The sequence below is a fragment of the Xiphias gladius genome, chromosome 21, assembly GCF_016859285.1.
Source record: "Xiphias gladius isolate SHS-SW01 ecotype Sanya breed wild chromosome 21, ASM1685928v1, whole genome shotgun sequence".
Lineage (NCBI taxonomy): Eukaryota > Metazoa > Chordata > Actinopteri > Istiophoriformes > Xiphiidae > Xiphias > Xiphias gladius.
The window spans coordinates 28,359,609-28,374,869 of record NC_053420.1 but is presented as its reverse complement, the minus strand read 5'-3'; the positions used below and the strand labels follow the sequence as shown (position 1 = coordinate 28,374,869).

Below are 15,261 nucleotides of genomic sequence, written 5' to 3'. Positions count from 1 at the left end.
GTCATGCAGTAGTGAATTACAAAGAAAAACAAGATGACTCTGTGCTGTTATCTCATCGTGTGCAAATTTGACATCTCAAACAAAGATCGCTTTTAAATTTCATCTACCAAATTTGCAGTCTTTACGCTTCATATACGGTCAAACACAAACATGAATACACAGAGGGGACTTTTAGTTCCTGATTTATTTCCTTTGCCTCCTCAGTTTCTAGGCCTGTTTGGTCAGAAAGGTTTAGTTTTTATCAAAATAATAGCCGGTGTGGACACAGAAATTTGTTTTGAAGTTACATCATGTTTGCATATTTTGGTGATAATGATAGTAGATGCATTGATTCTGAGTGGTACCTGCTCCTGCTGTTGTCGAGCCAGTTCCATCTGCTGCTGCTGTTTCTCCAGCAGCAGGGCGGCCATGTTCCTCTGCTCAGAGTGGGCTCCCAGTAGCTGCTCCCTTAGACCGCTCAGCTGGTTGATCATCATCAATAACTGGAGCTCCTTCTCTGCCAGAGACTCAGGGGTACCTAGAGGGGGTCAGGGGGTCAGGTTTCTCTAAAAATGCTTGAGCGCATATATTTCATGTCAGAGAGGCAGTGTTACTTTTTTACTATTTCAAAGTTTGTGCTTCGGTTATGACTTTTCTACATATCATATTTTGATCATATTTTGGGTACACTTTCAAAAAGTGTTGTGGTTGTTGTGTGTGTGCCCCCCTCCCCCCCCCCCCATTCTCACAGGCTAAAACTATCTCTATCACAGTATTTATGTATTTTTCATCAATTGCCAAAACTACAAGAAAGGAAAATGACTACATGCTGTGACATAATGGAAATTAATCAATACTGAGAGGTACAGCAAAACTATATGTAAGACCTGACTGTGGTTACCACAGCAGGAACAGGGACAATGGTAATCGAGGCTGGGTTCCTCTGAACATCAGTTAGTGAATGTCTGTTGCCTGCTGATAATATATGTAATTTCACCAAGCAAGACTTCCCACCTTCTCCTGGTTCTCTAGATGTATCTTTTTGTTTGTCGCTATGTTTTTGTCCCAACGTACCCTGATTTTATACGGAACATAAGCTGGAACCAACAAACCACAGCAAAATGATCACACCAGCAGTGTACTAAATTACTGCACACAACCAGGTATTGCTTTTGAAATATGTAGCATTTTTGAATTAATAAAGAAAATTATGATCCTGGCAAATGAAAAAATAAAGCATATATTTTCACAACCTAATAGTAATGTGTTGGAAATAATTCTATATAAATGGTGTAAAGATGTTGGTGGTGTCTGAAAGCTGACCTTTCAGTTGTCCTGCCCCCACTGTGCTTTTATCCAGAAGTTTCTCCTTCCAGTCAGCATTCAGCAGCTTCTCAATGGTGGGCATTACTGTTAACAGGACAGAACAGGTACTCAGCAGAACCGCACTAGGCTGCACTAGATGGCATGAAAAATATAATCTGTCAAATAAAATCCATCTGACACCAAAATACTTTCTCAGCCTCTCCTCTGCCTTTCTAATGGCATTGATTGAAGAAGACATTTGAGGTGCCAAAGGGCAGAGGTTGTTTGTGCATCTGGGAGAAGTTTTGAGTGTTTGAGTGGATCAATATTTAGACAGAGAACAATCCAAGGTCAGCTAGGAGGGTGAATTTGAGAAAAATTTAAGGCGAGGAGTGCATGTTAGTGAAAGACTTGGGGGCAGGGAGAGTCTCAGGAGTGGCTTGGAGAGCAGCCTTTTACTTCACATGTGAAGGACCGAACGAAATCAGACAAAAAAGCACCGCGGCAACCCGATCCCCCCCAAACCCATTCAGGAACCAAACAACACACTCACATCGCTAGACAAATCGTCACTTTTAGGCATAGATTTTCAGTAGACTGCATTGTTTAATGCTGAATAGCAGCAAAATGTAGTGCACTTAAACACATAAGATATGGACTTATCAAAGACTGGTCAGTGAGAAAATTGAATGGACGTGTGTATACAGTGAGTGACGGAGAAAGACTCCCATAGAAAGCAAAAAAGCTGAGGTGCAGAAAGGAGACAGACTTTGGAGCTACACTGATTCAAATGTTTCAAATGGTGAGCACTTGTTGAGGTGAATTAAGTGCAGATCCAAATGCAAGTCACTTTACAGCCTCTCATGCTGCTGAGTGCTGTCGAAACAACCTGGTCTAGAAAACTACCTCCATCAATTTCAGTTTTAATTGATTTGATTATATGTTTGCAGAGATCTCTGAACAAAAATCAAACATCAGATAAATAGAGACACTATGTGCAGATTGGAAAAATGTCCGACTTTGGCGCCACCTGGTGTTAGTGCCCTCACGGATATGGCCCGGAGACACTGAAAAGACTGCACCAAATTTCAAATCAACACACTGACACTTTAAAAAGTGTAGGTTTTTTTTTTAATTATGTTCTAATATTTAAAGTTTCACTATCTTAAGGTGCCAGTATACTTCATCAGAAGTGCTTGTTGGACGGTCAAATAGCTTCAGAACCCACCTGAACAATCCGATGTACTTGTCTCTCTAGCTCTGTTTTTTTTCATGTGAACAATAGAGTGCAACACTGTGACATATATAACAGATATAGTAACTCGATCCTCTCTGACAACCAGCTATTTTCCCTGCCTTCGAGTGTTGCAACTCAGAGCACACACATCCCACCTCTCCCGGAATGTCCCACATACTGATAGCAGCTCCCTGATGCCCGCAAATCATATACGAAGTCGTTAATGTGTTTTTTGTTTTTTTTGGACAGAGCATCCATCTTCCACAGGGAACATTAGTGTCTGTACAAAATTTAATGGGACTCCATCCAGTAGTTAAGATATTTTAGTCCAGACCAAAGTTGTGAACCCAGTGACTGCTGCTGGCATGGCTAAAAAGATGACCCAACTTAAATTAAACCAGACTGATCCTTTAATATTTAACAAAAAAATCAATCATGATTATTAAATATAAATTATAAGGGTAGCTGAGGAAATACCTTTTTACTCTTACTGAGTTCTGACTGAGCTCGTTGTTTGATTCTTAACAGCAAAACATTTCCAGAAAAAGCTAGTAAGTGAACCTTATATTAAGATTATTTTGTCAAAATATTCAAAACAGGTTAACAGATATCAACAGTGTAATAGGTTGGGCCAAGTAAAAGTTTTCCAGTTTTATGTAGCACAAAGTATGATTACTTGGCAGCTCTGTCAACAATAGTCCTGACACTGCAAAGTGGAAAGTGAATGAGAGACCATGTTTAGACGGACCTTCCTTGAAGTTGGATTGCCCTTCTGGTCGATCACGTGTTCTGACCTCCTTCAGTCCCACGGGGCTTTGCCTGTGAGCCAGCTCCTTACCTGGAGAGCTGTCCTGTAAGGACACAGGAAAAAAGAGAACATCAACTGACCAAGCAACAGATCAGGATAAGGAAAAGCAAACTTTCTGCTTTGACATAGTAATCTGTTACGCTTCCCACATTTCGTAAACGCCTGTCAAAAACGCGTTTCACGTCTTTCGTGATAGCCTTACCGAAGGGGAGCGGGACAGTGGTGGGGTCAGTTGGCGAGCTTCCAGTGGCTGATTTCCTGACCAATCACGTGAGGGAGATGTCTTAGGAGGTTCAGCATTGGTAATGACTCCGCCTCCTTCATTGGACTCCTCCTGTTCTACTTTGACACCAACACCTGCCATGCTGACATCCCCGCTGGAGAGGACATGCAGCGCTGGAGGGTTAGGCTCAACCATTCTGTTGAAAGGCAAACACAACACACAATACAAGGTGTCATTTGGGTGTGGTGAGGTTTGTGCATTTGTCATGTCAACTTTGATTTTCTTAGTTGATATCATCACATCAAAGAACAGAGATCAAGATAACACCAGGAACATTTTAAGAATCCACAAATAAGTATTACATAAAGGGGACCTTCTGGAGCACTTTTGGTTTAATAATTTATCACACTGACAAAATAACAATATCTGTCTGTATCACCTCTACCTACTTTGTGTGACATGAAGAACTCTGCAAAATGAACAAGTTAAAACAGCTTTTGGAAAACAGCTGGTTGACTGGGTAGTAGCGGCAATTGTGCTGAGAGAAAAGGTAACCGGACGAAGAGTCTACAGCCATGCTAACAGCTCTGTGAGGCTGTCTTTAGGCACAGCAGTGCTTTGAGCTAAATGCTAAGCTAAATGATAGGTATAATGTTTACCAAGATCACCATCTTAGTTGGACGTGTCGTGTTGTGATGTTGCTGATTATCACTAAACACTATGTACAGCTGAGGCTGATGGGAATGTACTTAGTTTTGTAGGTACTATAAACCAGAGCATAGTTTTCGAGACAGTTCAAACCAAAAACTTCAACCACATAGTGACCCTATATGAAAAATATATATAATAAGGATACGTCCTCCTTGGATGTGTTCCACAAAATTCAGATTTTTTTCTCACCGGTAGATGTATATATATTTCATTAGGTACTTGAAAACTTTGGCCTGCTGGTGGCACTAGAGCGAAAGTTGGGGGACCCCCAAAGTCATTAGGATTTATCCTTTAGGAACAAAGTAGCTTTGAAAATGAGAACTATGACGAAATTATGTAACTATGTTACATTCTTCTTCAATGCATAAAAACTAAACAATAGTGTGAATAAAGGACAAATGGACATGTTTTAATGCAAAGTCTTCCACAACTTACATCTGTGGAATCACACTGTAGCTCCTGATTAGTAAAAACATTCCCTCTGCTGTTCAGATGATGATTTAGCCAGTTGACCTGTTGGACAACTATTAATAAGAAACATCTTGCAAAGTAATGGGTCTTTCAGCAATGTTCATCTACAATCCACTGAGAACTAGACAATGAGCGGCAACAAAAATGCTGAGTCAAACTATGAAAACATGGAGGGCAGCACGCTGACATTTACAAAAAGGTAAGCTGATGTAACTATCAAGTGCTGGGGAACTGGAGGTAACATTAACGTGGGCTATCTTCAGTGTTCTTCAGGAGGAGTGAGTAAGTTCCAGGATTAATGTCGGCGATCCATCGGAATCGTCCTCCAGATGTTCGCTAGACAAAGCAGTGGCTCACTGCTCTGCAGTGAAGAGCGCAGGTAGCAGCAGTACCGCTAGGTCAGCAGGAACAGCTGTAATAGATTACTTTAGAGGGAGCGGTTCTGTTCAGAGAGACGGAGTTGGGAAATACTAACTGGAAATACTAACTGGATTTACTGAGGTGAGTCAGTCTGTGTATTATTGCAGAGCAGTGTGACACCTGTAACCATGGTAACTGTCACAAAGATGGCGACAGCTGTAGCCCCAAAATGCATTGAAGACATAAAAATGAAAAATGTATGACGAGAATGAGGCCAACATGTCACTGACTACAACTAGACTAAAACCAACCAAAATCAAATGAGTAAAAATTGACCAAAACTAATACACATTTTCATCAAAAGAATAAGACTAAAACTAAATGAAAACCAGCTACCAAAATGAACACTGAGGTGTAGAAATGTACATGAAAAGGTTAAACCAAAGGTAGCAGTGCAAAAGGGTAAAACACTATAGAGTACAAAAGGTTTTCTTCATCTAAGTGACAAAGTTACAAGAGAAGAGATAAAGGTAAAAACAAAGGAAATCTTAGAAGTAAATCCTCCACTATTTCCATCTCTAATTTCCATCAGTACGACATTGGAGTCACGTCATACTCACAACTTTGCTGCAGAGTTGCTCTTTGACTGAATTACTTGTTTCAATCAGTAACTAATTCCAATTGGTTCTACTTTGCTGATTTTTTTTTTTTTAAATTGCTGTTAAGCTACTGTCAATGACACTCACGACTATTCTTGCAGATATTTCACATTAACACCCTACCTGGCCTCTGAGACAGAAGAAGGCTTTTAGTGTGAGACATCTATGCAGGAAATGTTGAGTTTCACTGATGGTAGCTAAACAAAGATCAAAAGATGGGAAGAGTAGTGGTGATTGGAAGTTGTTGTGATGATGGAATTCCTTCAGTACAAATGTACATCATAGTGAATTTATCTAGACAGGGAGGAAACTTAAAGGGAGTTTTCAGTTTGCATCCATAGCATATTAAAAATGGGGGGAGATCAGAAAACAGGGATTAAAAAAAAATCTCATCACTTGGGGGGATGTCAGTTTCTGATATCTTTCAGATGAAGAACGACTGTTTTAGGTCAAGGGTTAGGTGCTGGTTGTGTCAACACCACCTAAAGTCCCAGACGCTTATCGTGTGAGTGTGTGTATGTGCGCGTGTGTGTGCAACAGTGAAGAATAAGAGGTTATAGGGGTGGGAAACAGACAATGCCTCAGTGAGGGAGACAGAAAGAGAAAGGAGGAAAGGACAGGTTGAGTGAGAAAGGTTTGAACCACAGTGAACTTGAACAAGTCAACTCCGGCTTGTACGAGTGTGTGTGTGTGTGTGTGTGTGTGTGTGTGTGTGTGTGTGTGTGTGTGTGTGTGTCTGTGTGTGTGTGTGTTTGTGTGTGAGAGTGTGTGCGTGCATGTATGTGTTATTTCCCAGCTCTGCAGCAGGAGGAAAGAAAAACACAGCAGACAGCAGAACAAAACAAACAGAACACACAAGGGCAAAAAGTGCACATATATATAAAGAGGCAGAAAAAAAGCCATTGTTGAAGCCAGGGAACAAAGGAAGCCGGGACAATGGGGGAGAGGCTGACAAAAGCCGCCGGCCGCAGGAAACAGGCCGGATAACAATGCCAGCGGAATGTGCCGACCAACTCGGGAACACGGCAAAAAAATGCGGAGCGCCACCATTCTGCGGAAAGCATAATAATGATTAGAGCCCCCCCTCCACTTCACCCAGCTCTCCCAGCCTGCAAACTGTGTTTCTGAACAAAGCCACCTGTCTGCCAGGGTCTAAGGCTCCAAAACCCAAGTGATGTATATGCATGTGTATGTGTTTTCAGACGCACAATAAAATACAGCTATGACTTAAGAGCAAAAACAGTAAAGGCCATGTCATCCCTTCACAAACTGAGAAAAACAACAAATTCAGCCTCTTTGTGGTCATTGCTGGAAATCGTCCACACTGGAAGTAATGAACCAAAACTTTAGTAGTGCAACGCAAAAGTGTGTTCCAAACAACAGGGACAGGAGCTCTGGCAGAGAAATTTGCACCGAAGATGCAGCAATTCAAACGACTTAATTCACTCCCATTGACTGTATTTTTGTGTGACCGCTCAACACAATCAATCTGTTGCTCTTCAGCAATGAAAACCTTCTTAGAATTAAAGGTGCAGAGTTTTCTTTTACAGTTATGTTTACATTCTTTGTTTCTCACCAAAGTCCACTGTTGGTTTCCTTGAGTCCTGGCAAACATTTTCAAAACAAAACTGATTGTTTACATCGTCAGATACCTACATTGTTTGCATCCATGTTTTTCCCAGCTAGCACTCTCTCTCTCTAGCTTTTAGCTTAAGTTGGCGCACTGCTACATCTAATGGCAAACTGACACCACCAACTCAGTCGGTGACATAGCGTGACACTGTCAGCAGGAATGTGTGTCACATCGCCTGCATACTCATGTGGTTACATACCTGCTAGCGAAGAAGATAAAAACAAAACCGTCCCCTGCTCATCGATAGCTCCAGATTAATACTAGTGAGACATGAGCAATACTAGTAAAGGGTACGTTTAGGTTCTGCTGGAAAGTTGCTCCCTAAGTAAACTCCCTCAACCGCTACTTCAACTGCAACCGCAGCTAAAAAAAAAACTACACAACTGCATCAGACACTTAAAAAATATTATTTCAACTATTAGTACTTACTATTGCATGTATCTTTTTTCAGAAGAATAACAAGTCTTTTGGAAAGGCCATACAAAAATCAGGGTGAATGGGATTGCACTGTTGACATACAGTATCTCTGCTGTGGATTTCTGTATATAAAATGATAAATTAAACAACCATACATAACCCCATATGCAAGCATTGTTTTTTTTTAAATTGCTGTACATAATTTTAGCCACAAAAACATTAATACATACACATGTTCTTCAACAGTGTACAGGGTGCAGGTTGTGTAATGATGACAAAGAATTCCTCTCACATATTTCGGTACTGCCTTCCATTTGCGCTGAGTGGTAATGAAATATAGTATAAAGATATAACAGATAAACCTGTTGAAATTGATTGGTAGACGGGTGGTGATAAGCTGATGGAATCGAGTGAAATATCTGAGAAACGCAAATGTACTTTGGTGTAGGCTTGCTGCTTCTAGTACTGTCCAACTCCATCATCGCTACTAATACAGTTACCGCAGCTGCAACTACTGCTACCACTATTGCACTACAACCGCATCTTCGACAAACGTGCTGTCACAAGTACAACCCTCACTACCTGGTTTCGGCAATATGACAACACATGCCGTAAGATGATGATAGTGTGGTACCCCTGTTTTAGGCTGCTGTGGACAATGTTGAAAATCAATAAGCAGTCGTGAGAGAGAGTCATGGATAACATTTACGTCTGTGCACCCAATGTTATTTTATCTATAAACAGTTGCTAAATTGATTTTTCACTACTACACATCAGTACCACAGTATAAATTACGTATGCCAGTTTCATCCATATCATCTGCTCTTAGTTACTGCTGCTTATGTTGCTGGGGTATCTAACATCTTCTATTTGTACTTATACTACTGTTACTTCAGTTACTTCAACAACCTAGTACAGCTAAGTAGAGCCAGCAAATATAGCTGAAACCAATAACAGTATATTAGTATAAATATTTTTACAATATAGATACTTATATAGAACATAATATAGAACAAAATGGTAAATGTCTGCAGAGTTACAAATGAAATATTCAAAATAATTGTTTAATGCGATGAACTGTGTTCCCATTATTTATTATATCAGACAACACACTTAAAACATGTAAAACTAAAACCTCAAACTAAAACCTCTAAAAACCTTAGTTTTTAATTACATTTTACTTCATTTCATCATTAATTAAGACAACAGATATTTGGAAAATAATAACATGATATGATCATATTATAACAATATGATTCCACTAAAACGTTGCTATTAAAAAACAAAACAAAACAAAAAAAATTGTCGGCCAGTAGAAAATACCCTTCCTGCCCAGTGACTTCTTGTTTAAGAAATGTGAAATAACAGGAACAGAAAAAAAAAAAAAAAAAAATTTCTTTCTTTGCTTTATAATTTCGATTGAAGAGCAAATCCTGACACCTGTCTGCCAAGTCTGTGCAAATCGTGCGTGAAGGTGTGTGTGTGTGTGTGTATTGAAACACTGTATCATAAAAAATCCCTTTCCCACAGCTGCTGTGTAGCACATTAAATACAGCGGCAAGTTGGGGGAACAACAGCACTCAAACTCATCTGAGGCCGTTTGCTTGACTACTGTTGACTTTGAACATGATATCCCAGTTAATTGTGTGTGCATGTGTGTCTGTGCTTGGGCCTAAATCTTGTTTTATTGTTCGAAAATTGAAATTTCCTAAACAAAATGTCTGTTTTTGTTTTGCACAATTTTGCTGTTCAGTTTTAGTTTCTATTATCTAGAAGCTTTTTTCCCCAACACACTGATACTTGTCATCTGTGGTAACCACTGGAATAAAATATCAGCTATCAGTAGCTTTAAACCCACAAGGATCTGTATCAGCCTAATCTTGTCTGATTGCTATTTTCAGGTTTGGTGTGTGGTTTTGTAGAGCATTACGAAGGAATGAGAATGAAAGGGAAGAGGTGGCGAACTGTTTAGCCGACATGGCAGCAACCGCCGTCAGTATCGGCAAGGGGTTGATTGTGTGATGGCGGGGGGCCGGGCTGACAGCGGCACCACACTGAGTTTTGTCCCACGCTGAAAGTTATTCCTGGGTCCCCCCTCTACGTTCCACAGAGGCTGGACTTTAGAGCTGCCACAGGTGGCTTTCACACGCCTCCACATAGACTGTGTGTGTGTGTGTGTGTGTGTGTGTGTCACCCACTGCAGAGGTATGCACAGAATCTAAGCAACCCACAGAGCTGTTGACAGCAAGGAATGCTTCAAGGTGTGTGTGTTTTATGAGCATAAAGGGTATTTTAAACAATGCCTTTAGCGTCTTAGCTAGAACAATGAAAACCATTCAAGGTTATCGCTTCCCTGCACATTACTCTCATCTAATTAAACCCACACTTAACCTATCTGCAGCTGACTGCACCCATGCGGAACCTGACCTTGTGTATGCATGTATGTATTTTGTGTGTTGAATGATTTGAATAGCATTGCCATTTTATGAGGTTATCTGATTGAGGCCTGTTTTCTGACCACCTACAGTGTTGTTCAGCTTTTATAGGCGCTTACCACATGCCGCTAAGAAATCACAATAAAACAGACCTCGGAGCAGCTGTTGAGCCAAACAAAGTAGAACAAAGTGACCAAAAACTATCATTAGAGACTTCTGAAACCGTTTTCTCACATTTAAAATAGAACTGAATAAATTAATGACTATAGTGGTGAGTTCAGCTCAAACAGGGGATAAACCACTCGGGCAGGTGAGTTTATGTTTTTCTTCTAAAGCTAATCTATGTGTTTGAGATACTAAGCATTGTTTGCTTTATAAAATTGGGGTGATCTGCTTCATTCAGCCATGTTTACATTCACGCCTGTTGCTATGATATTCCTAAACAAAAGAAAAAAAACAAAACAAATGAAATTGCTCTGGAATGTCACTTTTTTCATGAAATCCCTGGTTAATTTTAGTGTACAGTCAGTTGTTGAACTGAGCTTAAAGCTAAACCAATAAGATTTTTTTTATTATAACAATGGCTCAACTGACAATTCATAATGTGAAAGGCGTCGAATGTAGTGACATAATCCAAAGAGAATTATCAGCAGAGTCCCCATGTTTCCTAATCTATAGTGAGCCTTTTTGCCTCTTTTAGCTTGTTGTTTTGGTTTTCAGACCCACATACTCTGCTCTTATCAACCTCATTCCACCTCATTCCTTATTCAGGAGTGTAGCAGTTTTCAGCTGAAAAGCTCTGGTATAAACTCACTGTACACTACCTATGTCAAACAATCAAAGTTAGCCACCAGCTAGTGAAGAAAGTTGAACATCTTGTATCTTTAGCTGCTAGTTTGTTTAGACTAAAACAGTTAAAAGGAGAGTGTATATAAGTCTTACAGAACTCCGAATAAATCATAGTATTAAAGTCTACGTGTTAGATGTGTAAATAGGCAACTGTGTGCTAACATGATAGCAGTAACAATTTTAAAATGTTATAATCGTTTTTTAGCTTGCTCCGCTGCCCTCAAGTGGCCAAAATATGAATTAATGCAGCTTTAATAAGTAAAATACTGAACTGACCAATCTGTTACAAAACCGAGCATCATTTGTTTGATAACCCAACATGGCTAAATGATTTGTATCTTTTTACCATGTTTCAACATATGGCTTTTGATATTTATATTTTAATGTACTGACTTGTTTCTAGGAATTTCCTGAAAACAAAATGAAACTGCAAAAGAAATGGACACAATATGCAACCTACTTTTGGTGTCACAGCAGTCACTAAACTACAGTAAAAAAGCAATGACTACAACATATCGTAGGAGAATTATGTATCTGGATGAACATGAATTTTATCTGATGAAGGTTATTAATAAATTGAATACATGTGATTGACAGAATGCAGAATTCTTTGCTTTTTTCACAGACAAGAGTTTTTGATCCTACAGGTGTTAGTAAGACTTTCTGTTGTAGTGGTACTTGTTCCTGGTAGCTGTTATCTGAAGGGGAAATCCTATGGAAAATACCAAACAATGACTTTTAAATTCAGAAAATAAAACCACAGAGTAAAGGCTGTCTTGCGATTTATGTGAACTAACACTGTAAAGAAGATGTCAGTCCGACCATAGTAATGGCTTTGCTGTTACAGGACTACACTTGTCCTGTCCCCTGCTGTGAACTGAATGCTCCTGTCGCAGCAGAGGAGGAGGCGATGGAGGATGACAGTGGACAGAGGGAATATGCCTCTGCCCTCAGATAAAAATCGGCCCCTGTCCTTTGAGTGCTGACAACACTGAAACCTTACACTTCCCATGACACAAGAATCACTTCACACAAAACCTTCAGTTACCCAACAAGTTGTAACACGTCAAACCTAACATTTCTCCCCTGGAGTATTGGCAATGCAAATCCTTTCTGTTGTTCTCTCTTTTCTTTCTTCTTTTGTTTCCTTATTCTTTTTCTCAGTGTTTTTTATTCTTCCCCTTCCTGACAAGAGCAGCTTGTAGGGTTTATATCGTCCTCATCGCTTTCCAACAAGTTCCTGAGGCAGAATAGCAGAGAGTGCAAAACAGACAGAGACAGAGAGCGCCAGGAGCCTGTCTCAGAAGTTTAGAGCAGCAGGATAAAGTGTTAAGATATCTAAAGAGGTTTACTTGGTAATAAGCAAATGAAGACCTTCTCATTGTCATCCCTGACTGACTGACAGCTGTAATGGCAGAAGGTTCCCTGCAGGAAGGCATCAAAGACAGAAAACCACAGCATGTCTCAGTCAGCTGGCTCAAAAACAACAATCTATCAAACAATCAAAAGAAAAAACTAGATGTATAATATCTCGCACCTAGATCTTGGAATATTTCAACAGCCGTGACACTGTTGCTGAATGAGAAACATTTGCAATATATTTTCTCACACATTGTTCAATTGTTGACAACGTTTCGTGTCAGCGCTCTTACAGTAAGTTACCAACCTGCTGTGCAGTCGTGTTAAGACAAGTGCGAACCGATGTATAAACAAATGTTTGGGGAAATGTTTCACAGTTAGCAGTATTTGCTTAGGGATGATAAAACAATCCATGCGCCAGCTACTACCTGTCTGCCCATAGGGCCTGGCTCGGGCTGATCAAAGCAAGAGCATCAAGTAAACTGAAACATCGCTTAAAGAAGCCAAATCTTATCTCTAAATGGTTTTGGGGTTTTTTAAGATGCCAGAATCATTTGGTTTCTCTTTAAAATTACGCTTTGTACAGAAGTTAAGTTAAGGAAAAACAGAAGAAACAATTAATAAAGAGGAAATTTTTTAGTGAATACAAAGCTGCTTTTACGTCTAAAGACCACATTTAAAAGAAGATACCCAACTCTGTCATCCTTCCATACCCTTTTTCGCTTTCAGTTTTCTATACTGACCTGGTGCAGCCGAGCAGATGTGAGGAGATCCAACAGCGATCCCGGAACAGAGGAACAGAGCTGCTGACCCAAGTCATAGTGACTGGCTCTCCCTAACCAGTAACGCCTGTCTTTTCTACTCTTCTGTTACCCCTGACCCAGCCGGCTCCCCTCCCCTTCTTCTACACCCATCTCTCCCCTCGCAAGGGGAAGTACAAAGAGCCTCTTCAAATCCCACCATATGGGGGCTTCATTTGCATAATTAGCATGCTGTTGCAGGTAAACCTCGCTGCAGCCCTGACCTGCACGATACCGATCGAGCATCAACACACCAACAGTTGTGATAGTGGTTTGATAACAGCCTTCAATAGCTTCAGACAGTTTCGAACAAAGTCGGCTTTATCTTCAGTTCTGATTCCCTGGACGCGACACTGAAACTGGGGAAAGCAAGGTCTGACTAATGACAGAGCCGTGGTGTAGAGGCCAGGGAATAATAATATGTAAACAACAAAGTGAAAATCAGAACCCATCGTTACTGCTGTTTAATATTATTTTTAATAGAGAAGTGAGGAAACTGTCAAATTTCAACCAATCTGTAGTTGCAATACTCCAACCATTAAATCAGTAATGCACAAAAAAGCCTTTTTCATGCTCTTTCTTCTTCTCATTAAAGCCTGATTTTTGGGGTTTTTTTGAGTCAGAAAGGAAACCTTTGGAGGACGGAGTAGGCTGTCATAAAGTGTCATTTGTCACAAATGACTCATCCTTTTGGTCAAATAAAGAAAATTACAAATATACTCATTCTTGCCACAACCATGTTGCAATTTGTTTTTATTTGAGTTGGACGCAGTTGCACTAGCTGCTTCTGTGGCAATATGGCTCCGACTGAGTGCATAAAAAAATGCTACATTCTCATATTAAGCTACAGAATATCCTCCCTTACATACGGTACTTCATCTCTTTTATGAAATTACTTTGGTGCAGTGATTACATGTTGCCGTACTTCCTTATACAATATATAGCACTCACGTTTGTTGAAAATATGGTGGACTGGAGACAGGGCTTTACAAGAGAGAGTATAATACTCTCTCAACAAGAGTGAGGGCTATATATTGTATAAAGAAGTACGACAGGTTACTTGAGTTGGAGGCAAATGCGTAAGGACATGTTTGAGGTGTATTATGCAGGGCTTTCACATATAAAGCACAAGCACAACATCGCATGGAGCAAGGCCATTATTACCAACGGAGAGAATAGCTGCGGAAACCATAGCGTCACGCACTGCTCTGGTTTTTTGATAGGTTTAGAGGCCCAAAAGATTGACCCCCAATCTGACCCCCAAGACTTGTGTCCAATGGCTTTCCATTATTGACAGGAGGCGGAGGTTATGAAAATGCAAATTTCACTGTAGGGTTATACAACTCTACTTTGTGATCCTACTAGGACTTGGGTAAAAAAAAAAAAAAAAAAAAAAAATCATGCCAGAAAATATCCAAGATGATGGGGATACCAGGTTAGAACATTAACACTGTAACTGTTTACATATTCCACATTTATTCCAATGCAGCATTGTAGTTAGCTGCTTTATGGTATAGCCACATCTGAAAACATTAACTGAACACCCTATTCACATAACCTGTTTAGGCCATTAAAATGGAGGATGAAATCCATGATTTTTCCGCTACCCCCTTCATGACACAATACTCAAAAAGAAAACAAAAGCAAAAACAAAACACACAAATAAAGGCTCTACCTTGTGCAAACGATGCCCTGTACAGTTCAAATTACTCAGATTACTCCATTTCTTTCTGTGTTTGCATAGCTACAAGGGTCAGCATGACATAAATGTCTTCATCAGCCCAAGTCTGGGGACTGTACACAAGAAGTGTATGTGCCAGCTGCATGTGTGCGAGGACATCGGCCTAGGCAGACACCCAGTATAGTATAAATACTGTAGAGCTGCATGTGCATCCACTGCCTGTGTTTGTTTCTGTTACGGACCTTTAGTTGGCATCGGCTCCATGATTGAGCTGTGTGCAGTTAACACCACTAGTCAGGTGGTGTAGGTGGTCTGCGTCCTAAAATATTGATCC

The 15,261-nt window shown here is 40.1% G+C and overlaps 1 protein-coding gene across 4 annotated transcripts in view; it reads right to left on the bottom strand.

The window, feature by feature from the left end:
- Positions 1 to 15,261, bottom strand: part of LOC120807231 (transcription factor SOX-13-like) — a 51,302-nt gene that overhangs the window by 17,727 nt on the left and 18,314 nt on the right. For all 4 annotated transcript variants that reach the window (XM_040158999.1, XM_040158998.1, XM_040158995.1 and 1 more), the window contains exons 2-5: positions 3,532 to 3,748; positions 3,270 to 3,372; positions 1,303 to 1,389; positions 345 to 517 (exon numbers count right to left, since the gene is read on the bottom strand). In XM_040158999.1, coding sequence (XP_040014933.1) covers positions 345 to 517; positions 1,303 to 1,389; positions 3,270 to 3,372; positions 3,532 to 3,747 — 579 coding nt within the window. In that variant the 5' untranslated portion in view covers position 3,748. The remainder of the gene's footprint in view (positions 1 to 344; positions 518 to 1,302; positions 1,390 to 3,269; positions 3,373 to 3,531; positions 3,749 to 15,261) is intronic.